Source organism: Sciurus carolinensis, chromosome 17, assembly GCF_902686445.1.
Source record: "Sciurus carolinensis chromosome 17, mSciCar1.2, whole genome shotgun sequence".
Classification (NCBI taxonomy): domain Eukaryota; kingdom Metazoa; phylum Chordata; class Mammalia; order Rodentia; family Sciuridae; genus Sciurus; species Sciurus carolinensis.
The window spans coordinates 1368165-1388841 of record NC_062229.1 but is presented as its reverse complement, the minus strand read 5'-3'; the positions used below and the strand labels follow the sequence as shown (position 1 = coordinate 1388841).

Genomic DNA, 20677 nt, shown 5'->3' with positions numbered 1-20677 from the left:
CGACCCCCTGAGCAGCCCTGCGGCTGGAAGCCGGGCCACCAGGGCTCAGACCCGCCTGCTGCTGGGAGGCCCACGCAGCCCTGCCGGCCTTCCCTGAGAGCAGGGCCTCATCAGTGGGGGGACTCTGTGCCTCCTCCTGCTTCTCCCTACCTGGTCCCGTGAGTGACTGGCAGGTTCAGTCTTGGTCTTTGCCACTGGTGGGGGTCTTGGAGCGGGGAGGGGTGCAGAGTGCGTGTGACTGGGGGTGCAGCCCAGGTGGCAGCTGGGCTGGGATGGGAAGGCTCAGGGTCCCCTGGCCCCACAGCCAGCAGGAAGCCCCCCATGGGAGCCGAGAGCAGGGGGTCTGCCCAGGGGTCTCCAGGTCCACGCTGCCCTCCCCCTCACGAGAGCACCAAGTAGTGTCTCCTTGCTGCCAAACGTCAGCTCTTGGGTGGGCCCTAGGGACACCAGCAAGCCTGCCCCTGTGCCACCTCTGTGCCTTGCTCCCTGTCGGGCCTCCAAGACCATGCGGTCCCCAGAGGGCAGCCTCTCAGAGTGGAGAGACCCCAAGTGCCCGCTGAGCTGGCCACGTGCACCTCGGGCCCTGTCTGTCCCACAGTTGGGTGTCTCGGCACCAGGCAGTGCCCAGGGCTGTGGGCACCCCACGTCCCCGGCATTGCTGCTCCTGCCACCCGAGGACCCCTACCCATACCCAGCCGGAAAGCTGACCAGGCCTCACCAAGGACACTGTGCCCCGAGGTCGTGGGCACAGGACCACTCTGTCCCCACCCCCACAGACCTCCCTCAGGCACGGTCAGTCCTACACAGCCACCTCCGGGGACTCGGGGACAGGGCAGATGTGGCCTGAGGCAGCAGGTGGGCAGGAAGCGGCGCGTCTCCCACGTGCCGCCTGCTGCCGGGTGGAGGAGCTCGCGGCTCCAGGCCGGGGCCCCCACTCGTGCACCCCCACGTCACCGTCACCGCCTGCGGCCGCAGACCAGCCCCAGCCCCAGACTCTGAGCGCACGGGGCTGGGTGGAGTCGTCGGAAGTGGCTTCGTCCCCCTCTGTGACCCCGACGTTCCCGGAACACCAGGGCCTACGGGAGCTGGACGCCGCCTCCCAGGGACCCCTGCTGAACGGTTCCCAAGTGACGCTGCCCCCAGGACGCTGGACCACGTCTGGGGCTTTGTGGCTGCACACAGACCAGGCCGATGGAACAGTGGACGGAGCGAGCAGAGGCCTCCCCTTGGGAGCGGGAGGAGCTGGCACTGGCGCTGAGGCGGCTGTAATAACAGCGTGTCGGCCTGTGTTGTCGTGTTTGCGTCTCTGCCGCTGAAGTTATTAGTGCGGGCGGGGCGGGGCGGCTCCCGACGCTGCAGCTCGGGCCCAGGAAAGCGGGTGGCACCTTTGGACCTGCCCTGCCTCCCGCTGTCCCAGCCGCCGCCCCTGCCCTGCCTGGGCCCAGTCTTGAGTGGCCTCTGGGACAAGACCAGGAACCCCCATTGTCCCCAAGGACCCAGGCTCTACCCCCGCAATGCCTCCTGGCCGTCCCACCCCTCCCGTGCAGGTGGGGGCCCTTCAGGATGGCCACTGGAGGGCATAGGGACACGTCACCCCTCCACCTCCATCCCTGCCCCTCCAGGCTTCTGCAAGCTGCACCTGTAGCCCCTTGAGACAGGGACACAGCTGACCTCTGCCAAGGGCGAAGTGACCCGGTTGGGGAGAATCAGGGGCAGAGCCTGCTTCCCAAGGGCTGCCTGCGAAGCACAGCGGTGGCTGCTGGGGCCAGCTTCCTCCTAAAGAGATGTGACCAGGTTGGCCAGGGGCCCTCTCTGGAAGGACCTGCTGGACTTCATCCCGACTCCTTCAGACCCAGCTAGACTGGCCAGATGAGATGAGCCCCAGAACAGGGACCGTTGCCCTTGGCACTGGGACCTCTGGGTCCAGCAGCACCCCTGGCTCTGGGCGGTGCCTGAGGTTGCATGTCCACCAGTTCCCAGGAGGCACCAGCACAGCCGAGGCAGAGGGACCTGTCCCCCTACTCTAGGTCCTCCACTGTGGCATCCTGGCAGGGTAGGGTGCTGAGCAGCGCCCTGCCACCACCCACTCCACACAGGAACTCCTCAGACGTGGCCTGGAGTCCCTGGGAGGACAGGATGAACCTGGTGAGACCCAGCCCCAGGTCCAAGGCAGCTCACGTTCTGTGGTGACAACACAGGGCCGAGTCATGTAGCAATGGGTGCCCTGAGGAGAGACGGCAAAGAGGCATTTCACTCAGTGGCCAGACGATGCCTGAGAGGCACCAGGGGAAGCAACTGTACAGAGCTTGGGAAGAGTGGTCAGTGCAAAGGCCCTGGGGCCTCACTGCAGGTCTCAGCTTTTCGTTATGGTGGCCGGAGTGGCCTGGGTACTCTGCAAAGAGACAAGGGTCCCTTAGCTTATCCTGCCAGAGGTGGAGGCTTCAGCAGCTCCACTCCTGCAAGTGGCGATGGCAGCCCCCTTCTGTCAGGGAGAAGGTCCAGGCTGCCCTCAGGGCCTTGGAGAGGCCAGCCTATTAGTTTTGGAAGACAAGCTGCATTGTGGCAAATGATCTCCTTATTTTAAAATATTGATGCCAAACTTAACATCAACAAAAGACTCTGTGGGGCCAGACTTGCCTGACCCCCTCCTGAGGCCATTGCTGGCAGCTGCTGCTCGCCCACACGTGGTATTGGCCTAAGGGAGAATGGAGAGTGAGAGCCAGCTGCTCTCCTGCCCCTGCCCAGCCTGGCGATACCCCGGCCTGGTGTGGCCCTGGCCAGGGCCCTGGGGTGAGGTGGGTCCCTGGGACTGCAAGGCCAGGTGAGGAGCTGGGACTTTGCCCCTGGCACTCGGGTGGAAGGAAGATGTGTAAGACGAGACCCCAGACAGCCAGGAACTGGAAGGAGGGGCATGAGGAACAGCCACCCAGTCCCAGCAGCCTGAGTCCTTCAGGTCCTCTTGGAACCAGATTCTAGTCTGGGCCCTGCCTCTTCCTGGCTGAGCCACCTCGAGCTAGTTGCTCCCCTTTTCTGAGTCCTGGGAAGTGTTAGCATGGACGTGTGAGGACCTGGGCTGGTCGGAGCTGGGGATGGCAGTCGGTGCCCAGGGACTCTCCAAAGGGGAGTGTGTGGAAGGGGTGCTAGGCAGGAACCCTGGGCTGCACCTTGGCTTGCTCTGCCTCCTGGGGTCTGTCCTCTGCAGAAGCAGGAGTTGGCAGTGCCCATCTCCCTGGCCAGCCATGGGGGAGACAGGACTGCCACCCTTGTGTGGGTGTGCCTATGCCCCAGGGAGAGCAAGGAGGGAGCTGAGGTCTCTGGCTCACTAGGCCCAGAGCCTGTCCAGGGATCTATAAATAGCAGGCAGAGCGTGGAGGCTGCGGTGCCCACTCTCCTACGCATGAGTCAGCCTGCCCTGGCCTGGGCTGGCGCCCGGAGAGCCAGAGAGCTGACCAGACCCCGCCCAGGGCCCTCCAGTCACTCCGGAGATGTCAAAGCAGGAGGGAGCAGGGTTGCACCCTAGTTGTTGCCAGCAGGCCTGAGGGGAAACTGAGGCCTGGGGGTGTTTCCTGGGGACACTGTCGCCCCGACCAGAGCCTGCTGTCTGCCCGTAGCTGGGCAAGGTTGACGGCACCCTGAGATGAAGGCCAGCCACCCTCCGAGGTACCCTGCAGGGCCAGCACAGGGCAGAAGGGTGCCACAGGAGGAGCTCCTGAAGGAACCTGAACCCCAGACCAGGAAGCTGCACCTTGACCCAGGAGGCAGAGGGAGCCATGGTGGTGGTGGTGCCAGAGCTGGCGAGGCCCGGGTCCAGCTGAGCAGCTGGAGGGCAGGACTGAGTCAGGGAGGCCCCCGAGCCCTCGTGCTCAACCCCTGCCTGGCAGGAGAGGAGAGGGTGGTCTTGGACACAGCAAGGGCTCTCCTCAGTCAGAGCCTGGAAGTGGCAGGTCAGTGGCCACCAGGGAGCTGGGGACCTGAGGGCGCCTGGCACCCACCATCAGCTCACACCTTCCAGACCAGCCTCCAAAGCCCCTCCTCTAGGCCCCAAGTGTTGGCCTCTCAGTGAGGGGCACGTTTCTCCAGCATGCTGGGCCTGGGGCTGTGGCACACCCGCCCCCAGGGACCCTCCAGTGTGCTCCCAGGACCCCAATGTCCAGTCTCCTCCAAGATCTGCCAGGTGGGGTCAAGAGGAGCGGCCAGCCTCCTGGCCTTCAGGGGAGAAGTGTCTGCGCTGTGGTTTCACTGCAGACAGGGCCACGTCGGGCACGTGCGCTGCACCAGGGTTTATTCCCAGACATCTGGGGGGAAGGCGACACCTCCTAGCAGAAACCTGCAAGCCCTGCGGCCCAGCCCGCACCTCCACAGGACCCCGCACCAGGGCAGAAGCTGCTGGGCAGCGCTTGCTTCTCGCCCAGGCCGGCACGGGGAGGGGCCTCCAGGTGCAGCCGCGGCCCCGGCCTTCTCCGCCGGCTTATCGGTTGATGCGTTCCTTCCGCCGAGCCGCCCCTTCCAGCGCGGGGGTGAGCGCCACCAGGCCTGCCAGCCCTACTCGCGGTTCCGCTGGGGCCCCTTCCCTCTGCCGGCTCCCGGCTCCGCGCGGACCCTGGGCGCGCGGGCTCCCACTCGAGCTGGGAGGGGAGCCGGACCCTCGCGGCGCCCTGGCGGTTCCCGCCCGCGTGCCCGGGGTGCGGGGGTCCGAGCGGGTGCGGCCCGCGGTGACCTTGGCGCGGGCGGGCGCGGGTCCCGGCGGGGCGGGCGGGGCGGGCGGGGCGGAGCGGAGCGCGGCCGGGCGGGCGGGGACAGCGCGGGCGCGACTGCGGCGGCGGCGGCGGCGGCTCGGGCGGCGGGCGGCGGGCGGCGGGCGGGCGGGGGGCGGCGCGGACACGAGCCGGAGCAGCAGCGGCCGCGGCGCCGCAGGGACCAGCGGCCCAGGTAGGCGGCGGGGCGCGGCGGGCGGGGGTCCCGGCGGGCGCGGCGCTCGGCTCCCGCGCCCCTGCTTTGTCCCGGCCCCACCCTCGCGGGCTCGCCGGACGCGCCGCGGCGGTCCTGGGCCCTGCAGCCCGCGCCCGGCGGACGGCCCCAAGCGCCCACCGCCCTCCGCGCCCCCTGGGGACCCCCGCCCCCGGTGCCCTCGGCCAGGGTTCCCTCCGAGCGGCCTTCGGGCCGTGGGCCCCGCGTCCCACGTTCGCGCGCCCGGCCCCCACCTCTGGCCCGCAAAGCCCCTCGCTGACCACGGTCTTCCACCCAGGTCCTCCTCGAGTTGAGGAAGCCCCTGCACCGACCCCCATTGTGCGTCCCTTTCCTCCGAGCCGGACAGTGGTTCTTTCTCAGTAAAACCTCTCCCTGGTCAGGCGCCCTTAGGGTCACCCCAGTGCGCACCCCCAGGACCCTCCCCAGGCCAGGGCTCAGTCCGCTTTCTTGCAGGACAGTTCCTTCAACGTCCAGGGCCCGCCTGGGCTCCACCACGACCCAGGGCTGGGGCAGGTTCCCCTGACCTGGGCATCTCAGGGTGGGCTGCCTTGCACAGGCCAGGTCCGCAGGGCAGTACAGCCAAGCAGGGTGGGCTTCAAGTCCTGCTCTGCTTTGCCTCCTTGCTCTGTGACCTTGAGCCAGTCCCTCCCCCCACCAAGCTCCCTGCCTACGACCCACTCTGCAAAGGAGGTGGGGATGGGATTCAAACTGCACTAGGAGGGCAGCTAGCATGGACTCAGGGGTCGTTGGCTGTAAGGGTGTCCTGGTGGGGGATCCCAGACCCCAACAGGGGCCCTCTGAGACACCACTGCTGACGTGGCACCCAAAGCAAGACAGGGGCTGCATCTGGGCTGCAGAGCCCACCACCATCACCCGCCCCAGCTCCCCAGGCCCTGGCAGCAGCATCTGGCAGTCCATCAGTGTGCCAGCTTCCTGTGCCCAGCCATGAGGGGGCCATGTCTGCAGAGCTGTCCTGCGCCCAGGCCATCGGCCCACTTCCTCCTAGGCCGAGATTCCCTGTGGTGAACTGCATACCTGCCCGTCAGTTACAGCTAGTCTTCTACAACTCCCAGAGGTCTGCTGGACACGGAACTGGGCTACGTGCTGGCTGTCACTTTATCACTGTTTTGTTTTGTTTTTCCTGACAAATCTGGTATCATGCTCCAGACCTACTGGTGTGGCTGAGTGCACCCCCCGAGCCCTGGGATTGCAATAATAACCGTGTGTCCATCTGTATGGGTGCCCCGTGCCGGCACCTGCCTCAGCGTCCCCGTGGGAAGGCAGGCCACCGCCTACATTTCACAGATGAGAAAACCGAGGCCCAGGAACAGGGATTGCTTGTCCTGGTTCACACCCCCAGATCTCGCCCGACTCTGGGGCAACCCTCGAGCCCTCCCACATAGACACACACACCCAAAGAGAAGAACTTTTCCAAAGTACACCGGAGGTAGAGGCCAGGCAGGTGTGATCCAGGGCTGCTTCCCACTGTGGACCCCCTGCTGAGGGACGCTCAGGGCAGCTGGGGAGGAGGGAGAGAGGTTTCCCCTGCTTTGCATGGATGAGGACATTGATTCTGGAGTCAGGCCTCCTACCCTCCTGTCCCCTGCCCAGGTTCTTCCCCCACCTCCAGCACTCCAATGGTGCTGTGCTGTGTGACCTCCAGAGAGCACTAGCCTCTCTGTGCATGGGAGCGGGGAGAGATGGTGAAAGGACCCCCTCCCAGGGAGCTGTACTTCTAAGGACACATCAGACCTGACCAGCGCCTGTCAGATCACCATGGGGATGCAGTTTAGGAATCAGGGAGGGTTTTTTGGGGGAGGGCTTTGCTTTGCTTTGCTTTGCAGTACTGGGGATTAAACCTGGGTGCTCTATCACTGAGCTACATCCCCGGCCCTTTTACATTTTTTATTTTGAGACAGGGCCTCACTAGGTCACCCAGGCTGGCCTTAAACTTGTGCTGCTCCTGCCCTGGCTTCCCAGCTTGCTGGGAGGACAGGTGTGGCCGCCATGCTCGGCTCGGGGACTTTCCCGTTCAGTTTTACTTTAGCATTGCTACCCTGCCTCACTGTGAGTCCCTGCTGCGCAGGGGTAGGGGCTGCTTTAGGGAATTGCGTCTAATATGTAGGCGTGGTCCTGGAGCCTGTGTGTCAGGTGGCCTTCGCGGTGGGGAGGCGCTCCCAGGGCCAACTGATTCATCATTTCTGGAATCTTCATTTTAAACCAAACTTGGCTCCCTGAGGCTTAGGGTGCTCTGGGCTCATAGCAGGGAACTATGATGGTTGGAGACGCCGCGTTTTGCCCTCTGGGTTCAGAGCACGAGGACACTGAGGGAGAGCCGGCAGCGGAGGGGCCAGTTCAGCTGGCTCCCAGGAGCTCATGGCCCTGCTGGGAAGAGGGGGAAGAGTAGGGCAGAGAGGGAGCCGGGCAGAGGCAGAGGCAGGCGGCCTGCGTCCCGGCATCTCCCTCGCCTCTGCCAGCTCAGAGTCCCCTTGGGGAGGCTTAGGCCCCAGGTTTTGTTAGGGGGAAGCAGCAGAGGGCTGGCAGCCAGCCCCCGTGTGGGCCGGGGCTGCAGGGTCAAGTGCTCCTTCCTCAGAGAAGCCTCCCGCCTGTCCCCAGGCCGGGCGCCTTCTGCATCTGACTGTCCTCTCCACGCAGGGTCGGTCTGGGGTTCTAGCAGCCGCCCCATCCCCCACGTGGTGCGGGGAAGATGCCCGAGCAAAGCAACGACTACCGGGTGGTGGTGTTCGGCGCGGGCGGCGTGGGCAAGAGCTCGCTGGTGCTGCGCTTCGTGAAGGGCACGTTCCGCGACACGTACATCCCCACCATCGAGGACACCTACCGGCAGGTGATCAGCTGTGACAAGAGCGTCTGCACGCTGCAGATCACGGACACCACCGGCAGCCACCAGTTCCCGGCCATGCAGCGCCTGTCCATCTCCAAGGGCCACGCCTTCATCCTGGTGTTCTCCGTCACCAGCAAGCAGTCGCTGGAGGAGCTAGGGCCCATCTACCAGCTCATCCTGCAGATCAAGGGCAGCGTGGAGGACATCCCCGTCATGCTGGTGGGGAACAAGTGTGACGAGACGCAGCGGGAGGTGGACACCCGCGAGGCCCAGGCGCTGGCCCAGCAGTGGAAGTGCGCCTTCATGGAGACGTCGGCCAAGATGAACTACAACGTGAAGGAGCTCTTCCAGGAGCTGCTGACGCTGGAGACGCGCCGCAGCATGAGCCTGAGCATCGACGGCAAGCGCTCCGGCAGGCAGAAGAGGACAGACCGGGTCAAGGGCAAGTGCACCCTCATGTGAGCCGGTGCCGCCCTCGCCAGCCCCGCCGCGCCGCTCCCCTCCTCCCCTCCTCCCCTCCTGCTCCTCCTGCTCCTCTTCCTCCTCCCCTCCTCCCCTCCTCCCCTCCTGCTCCTCCTGCTCCTCCTGCTCCTCTTCCTCCTCTTCCTCCTCCCCTCCTCCCCTCCTGCTCCTCCTGCTCCTCTTCCTCCTCTTCCTCCTCCCCTCCTCCCCTCCTGCTCCTCCTGCTCCTCTTCCTCCTCTTCCTCCTCTTCCTCCTCCCCTCCTCCCCTCCTGCTCCTCCTGCTCCTCTTCCTCCTCCCCTCCTCCCCTCCTCCCCTCCTGCTCCTCCTGCTCCTCTTCCTCCTCCCCTCCTCCCCTCCTGTTCCTCCTGCTCCTCTTCCTCTTCTCCTCCTCCCCTCCTGCTCCTCCTGCTCCTCTTCCTCCTCTTCCTCCTCTTCCTCCTCCCCTCCTCCCCTCCTGCTCCTCCTGCTCCTCTTCCTCCTCCCCTCCTCCCCTCCTGCTCCTCCTGCTCCTCTTCCTCCTCCCCTCCTCCCCTCCTGCTCCTCCTGCTCCTCTTCCTCCTCCCCTCCTCCCCTCCTGTTCCTCCTGCTCCTCTTCCTCTTCTCCTCCTCCCCTCCTGCTCCTCCTGCTCCTCTTCCTCCTCTTCCTCCTCTTCCTCCTCCCCTCCTCCCCTCCTGCTCCTCCTGCTCCTCTTCCTCCTCCCCTCCTCCCCTCCTGCTCCTCCTGCTCCTCCTGCTCCTCTTCCTCCTCCCCTCCTCCCCTCCTGCTCCTCCTGCTCCTCTTCCTCCTCCCCTCCTCCCCTCCTGTTCCTCCTGCTCCTCTTCCTCTTCTCCTCCTCCCCTCCTCCCCTCCTGCTCCTCCTGCTCCTCTTCCTCCTCATCCTCCCCCTCCTCCTCTTCTTCCTCCTGATCCTCTCCCTCCTCCTGTTCCCCTCTCCCCTCCCCCTCCCCTCCTCCTCCCTCCTCCTTCTGCTCCTCTTCCTCCTCCTCTTCCCTCCCCCTCCTCCTCCTCCCCTCCCCCTCCTCCTCCTCCTCCACTTCTCCTCCCTAGTCCCGCATCTCAGCTGGGAAGCGAGGCTGCCCAGCCAGCTGGTGGGAGTGCTGGGACTCCAAGCCAGCCCCCTCACGTTGCTCTGCTCTCTTCCCCACCTGCCCTCCTGCCCTGTCTGTGCCCCCACAGCCAAGCCGGAAGCGGCCCCTTCACCCCGCAGATGGGGAAGCAGGGAGCCAGCAAGAGGAGCTGCATGTCCCAGCTGGGACCAGAGAGGCCACCTCCCCTCCACCTCAGCCGAGGACCCCATCTCTGTGCCCCACCTTGGGTGCCCCCAGCCAGACCTGCGCCCCTCCCCCTTGATCACTGTGACCTTCTGGGGGAGGGGCGTCCAGGTGCACACGGACCTCAGAGTGTTTCCTTTTTTCTCCCCTTTGGTGTTTGACATACACCCAACTCATCCTGACCCTCGTGACCTCTGACCTGTGTCCCCTCACTGGGCCCTGGGAATACCCATCTTGTCCCTGTCCACTCACCAGGGTGGAGGGGCCCATGGAATGGGCCTCAGGCCACCAGGCAATAACCATGGGGCCTGTAGTGGCACCCCTGCCAACCCCAGTGGTCCCTGGGGACCAGCAGACAGCCACAGCACAACCCCCGGGACTGTCCAGCCAGGACTGCCCCTCCCGAGAGGGGCAGGTGGCCCTGGTGCCCGGAGCGTGAAGGGTTCCCTGGACACCACGTCTGGGTTCCACCCTTCCTTCAAGGCAGAGACGCTGGTGCGGTGGTGCTGGGGCCCGGGGGCGCCGAGCACAGGTGCCGGGGCCCTGGCCAGGGGAGGGCCATGGCACTCAGCACCGGCAGGACTTGAGGGGGCTGCAGGAGGAATGCTGCCCTGTCCCCTCTGCCCGCCGTGCCCAGAGACGGGGCCCAGGAAGCGTTGCCCAGGTCAGGTGTATCTGCAGCCTCAAGGTTTGGGGGGTCTCTGTGGGAGTCTGGGTGACTCCACTCATGTGACCCGTGGGGCTGTGCCCTGCTTGGAGGAGACTGCGACAGGGCGCGGGGTGGGCCACGCCCGTGTGCCTGCTGCCGTCGGGATGGCGTGTTTGCAGCCTGCATGCAGTGAAGGCAGAGGGCATATGTGGAGTGGACGGCACGTGGGCAGGGGCTGGCTGTGTGTGTCTGTGTGAGTCTCGCTACCTGTGTGAGCAGTTGTGTTTTGGGAGTGGGTGAAGTCATCTATCTGTACACCTGTTTGTTCTGTCTGAGGGTCACTGTGTCCATTCTAGTCTGTGGCAAGTTGTATCAGTCAGCTAGCGCTGCATAACAAATCACACCAACGCAGCAGCCTGGAGCCCCACACGGTTATCGCCCCACTGGATCTGTGGGTCAGGAGCCTGGGTGGGTGAGCCAGATTCTCCACTCAGGCTCTCCCGAGGCTGCGGTCCCAGTGTTGGCTGGGCTGGGGGTCTGAAGGCCCGGGAGGGGAGATATGCTTCCAATCTCACATGGGCTTCTCAGCATTCTGTGCTGAGGGGACTTGAAATGTGGCAGCTATGCATGCGAGGGAGAGAGTGCATCCCCAAGGCGGCCGCGCTGCTGGTTGGGGTGGGAAGCTGCACATGCGTGCGGGAGAGGAAGGGCTTGCCCTGCAGTTCCCGGGTGGGGCGCCCAACGCAGGCAAGGCCTCTCCGCGGCTGACCGGCGTTCAGCGTGATGCCTTCCTGTGCCCTGGCACGCTTGCAGAGGCATGAGTGTGTGTGCCTGGGCGTGGGAGGCTGCGGGTGCGGCAGGGCTCCCCCAGGTGGTGTTTGAGCACAGCTGAGCTCTGCCCCACCGCTGGTCCAGGGCCCCAGCAGCTGGTGTCGCCCCTCCTCTGCCCCGGAGCGGCCCCTGGCTGGACAGGGGTCTCAGCCCTTTCTCAGGGACATCCCTGATAGCACAATCTCCCTGGGGCCCGCCTGTCCCCAGGCCTCTCCACCCTGGGCCCTGCCCCCTGGGGAGAGGGTCTCCGCAATAGGAGGGGCGGAGCCTGCCCCACTGCCGCCCTCCCGGGCCTCCCTGGTGCTGGAGACCTGCCAGGCCATGCTCGCTGTGACCCCGCCCCGCCCGCATGTGGGAGCCCGCCCCGCCCCGCCCCGCCGTGGGGTCTGTGTGGCATTCGCTCATGTAGACATAGTCTTCCTGCAATAAAGAAGTGGACCCCATGTTCCCAGGCTCCGCGCCTTCTTCCAGCTGGGACAGGGCTGGGAATGGCGGGGAGGCGAGGGCGGGCGCGGTGTGAGGAGCTGACAGGTGCGGGAGTGCAGGAGGCCTGTGGGCGGGCGGCCGTGGAGGAGCTGGCAGCGGGAGCCTGCGGGGCTTCCAGTGGACGCTGCTCCACGCCGGCCTCGGCGGCCTCTCCCTGGGCCTCGGGTTCCCATTCGCTGCAGCAGTAGCCTGGGGGCCCCTGGACTTTCTGCGTCCTCGGATGATTTCCCTGCAGGGCACAGTGGTGCAGAGGGGCCGGTTCATGGTGGCACGGAGGGCACCGGGCAGGAACCCTCTGGTCCCCACCGCTCTGAGATATGTCTTCTCAGCTTCCCATCTGTCACTCAGCCCTCAGGCCCGCGCCCAGGCCAGGTGAGGGTCTTGTTAAGGAGCAGATGGGGAAGAGCTGTGCTCCTCCCTCTGTTCATCCAGCAGGTGACAGGCACCACTGTGCCCCGATCCTGCCCTGGACACAAACCCCAGGGTCCTGCCCCCTCAGAGCTCACACCTACCCAGGGAGCGGCCCCCCACAAAGAACTGGGTGAGGTCATTTAGGATACGTGCTACATACGGCAAAGATAAACCACACTGCAAAATTGACTTAGATCTGAGTGTGCAGGCTGGCCAGACCCAGGAGGTGACATTTGAGCTGACCCAGGAAGGCAGGGTGGTCTGGCTCAGCAGGTCTGGGTTGGAGCATCAGGCAAAGGGGACAGCACATGCAAAGGCCCTGGGACAGGAACCTCTGAGGCCACAGTGACTGGAGAAGAGGAAGGAGAGGGGGGTGGTTGCCAGGGAAGCCAGAGGTCATCAGGGTCAGGCAGGGTTGTGGACTGAGCTAGGGTTTCCTGCAGAGGACACTGGGCCATCATGGAAGACTTGGCCTGTCCCTCAGGGGCACCACAAGGGCTGTGTGCTCGCTGCAGTCAGCCCAGGAGGGCGGGGAATCACTAAGACCCTATTCTTTAATTTTTACCGTTTGGTGCTGGGGGTGGAACCCAGGGCCTGGCACATGCTGAGCGCCCGATCTACCACTGAGCCACAACCCCCAGCCCAAGGGTCCCACTGTCAAGGTGAGGGACTCACAGGGCCTCAGTGTCCCCATCTGTATGGTTCTGTGGCTGGAGTCCAGCTTGCTGGGTCCCTGGAGGCAGGGCAGGTGGGGTGAGGGACTACCTGCAGCATCAGTGCTGAGGACCCCGGCTGCAACCAGGGCAGGGAAGGAGCATTTGTGGGAGTACCCAGGGTCAGTGGGCAGCATGGCACCTGGCCCATCGCCCCTGGTTTGTCCTGAGCACATCCCGCCCTCCTGGGCCGGGCATCTGGTACATTCTCAAAGGCCAGCAAGAGTCAGCTGGCCAGGCTTAGGTGAGTTGGCAAAGCCCTTGCTTTGAGCACAAAGTTCAGGGGGTCCCAGTCCACCAACCCTCTGTCATCAAGATAGATGGGTGTCTTATATACTCGATATAATCATGCATCAAATATAAATTTGTTGGTAATATGTAATTAATGTGCACTAGTGCGATTTTTTGGGGGGGGTATGGAGGGTTGAACCTGGGGCACTCAACCACTGAGCCACATCCCCAGCCCTTTGTTTGTATTTTATTTAGAGAGAGAGTCTCACTGAGTTACTTAGGGCCCTGCTAAGTTGCTGAGGCTGGCTTTGAACTCGGGATCCTCCTGCCTCAGCCACCCGAGCCGCTGGGATGACAGGCCTGGGCCACCGCGCACGGCACAACTTTTTAACCTTGTAATTTAAGGGAATGTGCAAAGAAACACACAGGAAGATTCCCTCTCCCCAAGGCCTCCTGCGGCTGTGGCGGTCTCTAGCCCAGGACCCTCCGGTGTCCCTGGCTCCTTCAAGTGTGCACAGTGCTCTGCAGCCTCCCGGGACACACAGCTTCCGAAGTCAGTGGGCAGTATGCACCCCCAAGCCGCACCCATGAATTCAGCGTTTTAATAAAAATTAATATTTAAAAATTGATGTGAATGCAAAAACCTGCATTCAATAAAATATTAACATTTTAAATAAAGACAGGATCCAATATTGCCATGTGAGCCTCAGGCAAGAGAAAAAAATGGGTGTGATCTCTATTCACCTCTACATTATGTACATACGGAGAGCTATGCATATCTTCATGCATCTTTACATGTCTTTATGAATACATATCTTTATGCATTTTTAATAGTTTTTTTTTTCCAGAAGCAGGTTTTGAGAATATGACTGATGAATTTGCTTCTATTAAAGCAGAAAAGTATAATTAAAATACATTGGGCATAAATAAAATCTTTAAACTTAAGGACATTGCGAGTTTTTAACACAACTTCTTTTCAATTCAGTATTTTTCAACTACTTTAAGGTCTGGAAAGAATTAACCATTAACATTCTGAAAGGAAGTCTGGAAGGTTTAAAAAAAAAAAATAACCCTGAAACTACCATATGACCCAGCAATTGCGCTGCCTGGACGGTCGTCCCAGAGAAACGACATAAGTCATTTGTATTTTGGGCAGTTTTATTTGGAAAAGCCTAAATCTGGAAGGCCTACAGCAGGTGCTCAGAGGGTGGGGTTAAACAAACGGGTCCCTCCACCACGCGACACCGCGCAATCAATCAAGAGCTGCAAGCCCGGCTGCCGCTCGGTGGTAGAGCGCATGCGCCAGGTCCTGGGTTCAATCCCCAGCGCCGAAAAAACACCAAAAAGCACAAATGAAATGTCGATACAAGCGACAACCTAGAGGAATCTCCCAATAACCATACCAAGGGAAAAGAGGGCCAATGCCGAAAGGTCACATCTTGCGTGATTCCACCTAGAAATGGCAACATTCAAGAAACGGCCCAAATCTCAGGGCCCGGGACGGGGGCGGCAGGCGGCCCGGCCTGCGGGGCGGGAGGAGGGCGGCGGCCGGCGGCGGCCGCGGGACCCCGCGCTGCGGGCGAGCCGAGCGCCCTGCGCCGCGGTCTGCGGGAGGCCACGCGGGGGACACCGAGTGTTCCAGCTCTCCTTGTAGAGTCGCACGTGACTCCTCGAGCAGAAAAACTGCAGTGATCTCAAGCTAAAAAAATTCTGATTTTTAGAACAGGGAAGTGGATGGGTAGATATGCAAGAAAATCCGCAAGTGGGGCACGGCCGCCCCGCTCTTGCCTGTCACCATTTCGAGATCGCTCCGCGGGCGGAGCTGCCGAGCGGTCTGGGGCCTGCATCCACCGAGCGCCCCTCCTCTGACCAGCCCGGGGCCGGGGCCTGCGGGGCGACCTCGCAGCCGCAGGGCGAGGCCCGCGTGCGCACACCTGCTCCGGTGCTCGCATGGCAGCCGGGCTGTTTTGCCCCGGGACTGGCCGCTTCCTGGGTCGTACGCCAGTTTCCCTTCTCCGTGCGCCCAGGCACCAGGAATCAGTGGAGCTTCCACCGGGTACCAAGCACATGCCGGCCAGGGGACGCCGAGGCAGAGCGGCCTCCGGTGAGGTCCGCACGTGCCTGGGCGCCAGCTGCCGGGCACGCGGCGGGGCTCCGGAGGCGCGTCTCCGGAGGAGGGCACGTGCGGAAAGGCTGGCAGGCGCTTGCCAGGGACGGAAGCAGGGGAAGGAGCCAGAAGCTACTCATGCGCCGCCGTGCTACTGCAGTGCCACGGGTAGTGCCGCCAGGGTCGGGACAGCCAAGCCTCAGTGCTCAAAATAAAGACGGTTCCGACAGGGCCGAGTCCCGGGCGAGCGAGGAGGAGCGGAGATGCCAGCGGAGCTTGTTAACATGTTGGCCATTAGTGGAGCTGGGCGCGCAGCACACCCCGCAATCCCAGATACTGGGAGGCCGAAGTCAGAGGATAGCCTCAGCAACTTAGTGAGGCCCTGAGCGGCTCAGCAAGACCCTGTCTGCAAAGTAGGAAATGAAAAGGGCTGGGTCCAACCCCCAGGGCTCCCCCCATGAATTGTTGGTCATTTGTTGTTATGGATTATTTATGCATTTATTTTGAAATTTCAAAATATTACATTAACAGTGAAGTTTTTCTTCTTTCCCTTTTTTTTTTTAATGTTTCCAACTTTATTTAGGGTTACCAGAGGTTTTTATTTTTTTAAAGAAAAATTAAATTTGAAAATTTTTAGTAAAGTTATGCCAATTTGGCATCCCGTATTTTCTCTAATTGTATTATCCTGTGTATTTTGACACTAACTTTCTTGCAAACATTCTTATTAGCCACCTCAAATACTTTGTGAGAGAATGAGATATGAATACGTATGTGCATACATACGACTTGGAAATATTTCTAAGTAAACCTACACTTGAATTTAAATTTTATTTTTACAGACTTCATTTTGATTCATTGTACACAAACGGGCTACATCTTTTCATTTCTATGGTTGTGCATGATGTAGATTCTTTTTTTTTTTTTTTTTTTTGCCCCTATTTAAAGTTTGGATTTGAGAATAAAAAAGTATGAAGGAAATAAAAGATTGAATTTAATTTGGATCTAAATTTTGAATTTTAATTGTGGATTAAGTTATCTCAAATTGTTTGTTTTTACTGAACTTTTCTTTCTTTTTTCCTTTTTTTTTTTTTTTCTTTTTTTTTTTTTTTTTTTTTTTTTTTTTTTTGGGACCAAGGATTGAACTCAAAGGCATTTAACCACTGAGCCACATCCCCAGACCTTTTTATTTTTTATTTTGGGACAGGGCCTTGCTGAGTTGCTGAGGCTGACTTTTGTCTTGGAATCCTCCTGCCTCAGCCTCCAGAGTGGCTGGGATTACAGGTGTGCACAGCCATGCCCAGCTACATTTATTTCAAAACATCCTGTTGAGCACCACAAACATACCATTTTTGATGGTCAATTTCAAAAAATAAGATTAAAAAATTAAAACTTGGATTTGCAACCAACTCCTCTCCTGCCTCCCCTCCTCCAGGCCCTTTTCTGACTTTGGGCCGTCCTGACCCTTGACAGTGAGGTGTACGAAACCTGCTCACCCACAGCTGCAGGAAATGGTCCGGCCTTCTGATTCATCCAGAGTGCCCGCAAACCTGGATTTACTTCTGTGAAACACCCTGGATTCTTTTTGTTGCTGGGAATTGAACCCAGGGCCTTACTCTGCCACTGATTACAGCTCTGAACATCCTGAAAACCTCTACAATTTAAAAGCTTTGATGGATTTCTGGGTCAAACACCACCTGGTGGGCCACCAGTGTGACCCCTATTTAGACAGTCGTTCTGCTTGGGGGATGTGGGCAGGGGACAGTCCATCCAGGGGGACAGCAGCGGGAGAGAGGCCCTTGCCGAGTGCTGAGTTTCCTCTGTGCGTCGCAGGAGGCAGCTGGAGCCCGGTAGGAGCAGGGAGATCCTGGAGGATGACGGGAGCCCTGGCTGGGGACCACAGCATGTCAGCTGGAGGAAGTTCCTGAGGTCAAAGATGTGGTGGCCCCTGCTCCCACATAAGGAATGTCCTTCCAAATCACGTGAGGCCTTAGGGCCTTGCACGTCTCCCAGCACCACCGCGGACTTGTTGAAAATGCGCATCCCTGGGCCCAGCTCCCAGGGATTCTGGTTCCCTGATCCGAGGGGAGGCCCAGGGTCTGCCTTAAGATCCAGCCCCGTGAGAAGAAACAGAACCCCGGAAACGGTGACCCAGGCTTGGGCAAACGACCTCGCCTCTCTCGAACTCAGGGTCACGTCTATAAAATGGGGGCAATGACCATTTCATCTCCAAGTCTTACACAGAGGGCTCTGAGGGAGCCTGTATGGCGCTCAAGTAAGCGGCGCCACAGTTATTTTTACTGATATTCTTCCCAAGGCCAGCGAGCCTCGGAGTTAGGATTCGGGATGCGAACCTTCCGTCCCCGTCCAGGATTCGAACACGCGAAATGCCTCGCGCCCCCCTGACGTCACGCAGTCGCCTCGGCAGTCTCCCCCCTCGCCTACCACCGAGTCTGCTACAGCGTGCTGATTTGCATATTAGCATATCCCCGCCCTCCCGCGCCTTTCTAGTTCAAGGGTGGCCCGCGGAGGTGCCACTCAGCGCTCGCCCTCAGGCCCCGCCCGCGTCCGGGGCCCCGCCCCGCTCTCCTGGGCGCAGCCTACCCCGATGCCTGCCCCACGCCCCGCCCCCGGTTCCGGCCTCCGCCGCCCGGGTCTGCGATTGGTCCCTCCGGGACGCCGGGCCCGCCCCTAGCGCTCAGGACTCGCCCCATGGAGGGAGCCAGCGCTCCCGGGTCGGCACAGCGGGTTCGGCTGCGCGGCGGGGCTGAGGCGGCCGCGGGCCAGATCGCAGGTAAGGGCGTCTGCTCGCCGGCTGGGGGACGTGGGGACGACTTCGGTCTGCACGCGGGCGGAACTGGGGGTCGGGTCGGCTGGGGAGGGGGCTGGGGATGGGGATCAGGGCTGGAGCTGAGTTCGGGGCTGGCTGGGGAAATGGGCTGCAGTTGCAGGTCAAGCTTAGCTGGGGAGGGGACTGAAATTGGTGTCGGAACTTTGGGTGGGAGTCGAGGTTAGCTGGAGAGGAGGCTGGAGTTAGGGGCTGGGGCTGGAGTTGGGGTGTGGTGTTAGCTGGGGAGGGGCCTGGAGTTGGGGGTTGGGACTGTGGTTGGGGGTCGAGGTTAGCTAGGGAGGAGGCTGAAGTTGGGGGTCAGGGCTGCACTTGTGGTTGAGTTTATGTGGGGAGGGGCCTGGAGTTAGAGGTCAAGGTTAGATGGGGAGGGAGCTGAAAGTGGCTGGAGTTAGGAGTAGAGGTTAGCTGGGGAGGGGCTGAGTCTGGACTGGGGTTCAGGGTTAGCTGGGGAGGGGTCTACAATCATGGGGACTAAGATTGTGTGGAGAGGGCACCAAAGTTGGAGGTCAGGGTGAGCTTGGGAGAGTGATAGCGTTGGGGTTGAGGTTAGCTGGAGAGGGGCTGGGAGTGGGGTTAGAGGTCTGGGGTAGCTGGGGAAGAGGCTAAGGATGGAGTTGGAGGTCCAGGTTAGTTGGGGAGGCGGTAGGGGCTGAGTCGCGGGTAAAGGATATTTGAGGCAGGAGCAGGAAGTGGAGTTGAGGGTCCAGATTAGCTGGGGAGGGCACTGGGGGTGGAGTTTGAAGTGGGGCTCAGAGGGAGTCGGGTTGGTTAGGGAGGGGTCTGCAGACAGGGATTGGGGAAGGTGGGAGCGGAGTTGGCAGGGAAGGGTGAGTGAGGATCCCATGTTTAGGATTAGCTGAAAGGACAAAGCACAAAGTCAGGACAGAACCAGGAAGGGGATTGGCTTGTGCAGGGGTCCGGGGACTTCAGGGTAAGCGGGACAGCTTATGTGGGGGGTGGTCTGGGGAGGAGACTGTTAGGGTGGCTGGTGAGAGGGAGGTGGGGAGGAGGAAGGGCATTGGGCTGGGGAACCATGGGGGTGTGTCTGGACTGAGGTTGACACCTTAGGAGGACCTGGGATGGACTAGGCAGGAGTCCATTGTAAAGATTTGAGAGGAGTCGCCGTCCTGTTGGGTAGGGGTGCTGCTTATTTGGTGTGAGATGCACGTGGGGGTGAAGCCCCCCCAACACTGTGCTGGTTCCCTGCTCCGTCTATTTCTAGGGTGGAGGGTGCAGAGGGGCACGTCTTGAGGTGCATGAAGCCTCCTGCGGGTGATTGAATTTTTCAGAAACTGCAGTGGGAGTTTGGGGATGATGATATTGAGGGACGTGGGTGGCACTTTGTTTTTCCCGGGTAGTGGGGGTTGCTCGGGGCCGAGGTGGGCGGCTGAAGACAGGTGCGGTGAACTGTAGCAGCAGGTCCCCAGCTAAGAGTCTGAAGACTGTTGCTAGGTGTCCTCAAAGCAAATGCCAAGTTCACAAACTTGTGTGTGTGTGTGCAGCTGTGGTCTTGCAGCAACCTCCTCAGTGCTCTGGGAAGTGAGCCTGTGTCCAGCGGTTGCTCTCGCCCCTGCCTGGCGACATTGCCTCACCAAGCGGGAATGTGAAGGCCATGACAGGTAGCTTTCAGGTTTGCTGCAGGGACCCAGGGAGGGACTGCAGGAGGGAATCCATCCTGGTTGCACAGTGAGGGTGTGTGGAGCGCTGAGCAGAGCAGAATGTTCTAAATTAAGTTTTCTCTCGGAGGGGAGGTGGGTGGGAGAATGATGGGGTTGTCACAGAGGAGGGAAAAGAAAGCAATCTCAACTTGACTCCATTCAACCCCGTGGTTGGGTGCACGTGAGAATCACCCTGGGACTTCAAAAAGCATCCACGGGACCAGGCCAGACGTGGCCAAACCTTTCCATATTACCAAAAGCAAGAACAAAGCTGAGCTGTCTGGAGCTGCTGTCAGATTGCGAAGTCTGAGCAAGGAGCCAGCACCTGTTCAGGGTCATTCTGATCCAGGGGTACCCAGAGAGCCACTGAGCGCCTTAAACGTGAGTTGCACTTGAGCTCCTGCGACTCCTGCAGGCTTCTCAGCCTCAGCATTGTGGACACTGGGGAGTGGGGCGCAGGGTCTTGGCCCTGCAGGGCGCCAAGCAGCAGCCCTAGCCTGCTCCCCCTCCAGGCCAGGAACCCCCCAGTGCGCCACCACACATGTCCCCTTGGGGCAGAGTCACCCTGGCTGAGAGCCATTCTTAGGGACAACACCAGCTTTACCCATTTAGAGACCCCATCTCGCCTTCGCCGCTCGGAAGCACTGCTTCAGAGGAGGAGGGCCATCAGAGCACCGGCTGGGTCCGGTGGCTTTCGGACCCTCCTAAGAGCCTGACTGACCAGCCACTGCGTTGAAAGGTGCCAGCATTTACAGCTGGTGCCCTTGGTTTTTCCCCTGGGCCCCGAGGCTTATTTTAAAGAAGCCCAAGGCCTCCAGGTAGAGAAGTTTTATTTGGAAACTATCATTTGAGTAACGCCGTTATTTTCTGTCCTGGTTTTGTGCTTACTAAAGCAGGTGTTTGAAGGGAGAGTTAACTCACCATGAACACCCCACGCGGACAGCCGCTCTGTTCACTGAATGGAGGAATTCCTGGTGCATCGTATAGTAACGGGAAGAGCTCCTGTGCAGTTCAAGGTGTTTCTGCAGATTTTCTCATTTGCATCTGGCAACAGCAAGTCTTTTAAGTGGCTTTTACTAGGAAGGGAATGTGGCTGTGTGTGGAGCGCTTGCCCAACACCAGCAGGGCCCTGGGTTCCACGCCCATAGGCAAGTGCTCTGCCACTGGGCCACCACCCAGCCCAGTTGCTTATGTTTT

The 20677-nt window shown here is 60.9% G+C and overlaps 2 protein-coding genes across 6 annotated transcripts in view; both read left to right on the top strand.

The window, feature by feature from the left end:
• The first annotated feature begins 65 nt into the window (after window positions 1–65).
• On the top strand, window positions 66–8428 carry Diras1 (DIRAS family GTPase 1). 4 transcript variants are annotated; one of them, XM_047531324.1, is made up of 2 exons: window positions 66–158; window positions 7624–8428. In XM_047531324.1, exon 2 carries the CDS (start codon window positions 7676–7678, stop codon window positions 8270–8272), a length of 597 nt encoding a protein of 198 aa, XP_047387280.1. In that variant the 5' UTR covers window positions 66–158; window positions 7624–7675; the 3' UTR covers window positions 8273–8428. The 4 variants fall into 4 exon arrangements, with proteins under 4 accessions (XP_047387280.1, XP_047387279.1, XP_047387278.1 ...); XM_047531323.1 differs by lacking the exon at window positions 66–158 and adding an exon at window positions 176–2145; XM_047531322.1 differs by lacking the exon at window positions 66–158 and adding an exon at window positions 4276–4517.
• Window positions 8429–17643: 9215 nt separating this feature from the next.
• Gng7 (G protein subunit gamma 7) overlaps window positions 17644–20677 on the top strand; it is an 88450-nt gene continuing 85416 nt past the window's right edge. Inside the window, exon 1 of one of the 2 annotated variants that reach the window (XM_047531330.1) lies at window positions 17644–17765. The gene's annotated coding sequence lies outside the window, so the exon portion shown is untranslated. The remainder of the gene's footprint in view (window positions 17766–20677) is intronic. The other variant, XM_047531331.1, reaches the window with a different exon arrangement.

What these genes read in the sequence shown, in the direction of transcription:
- Diras1 (XM_047531324.1), top strand. Translation starts at nt 7,676, where the DNA reads ATGCCCGAGCAAAGCAACGACTACCGGGTGGTGGTGTTCGGCGCGGGC.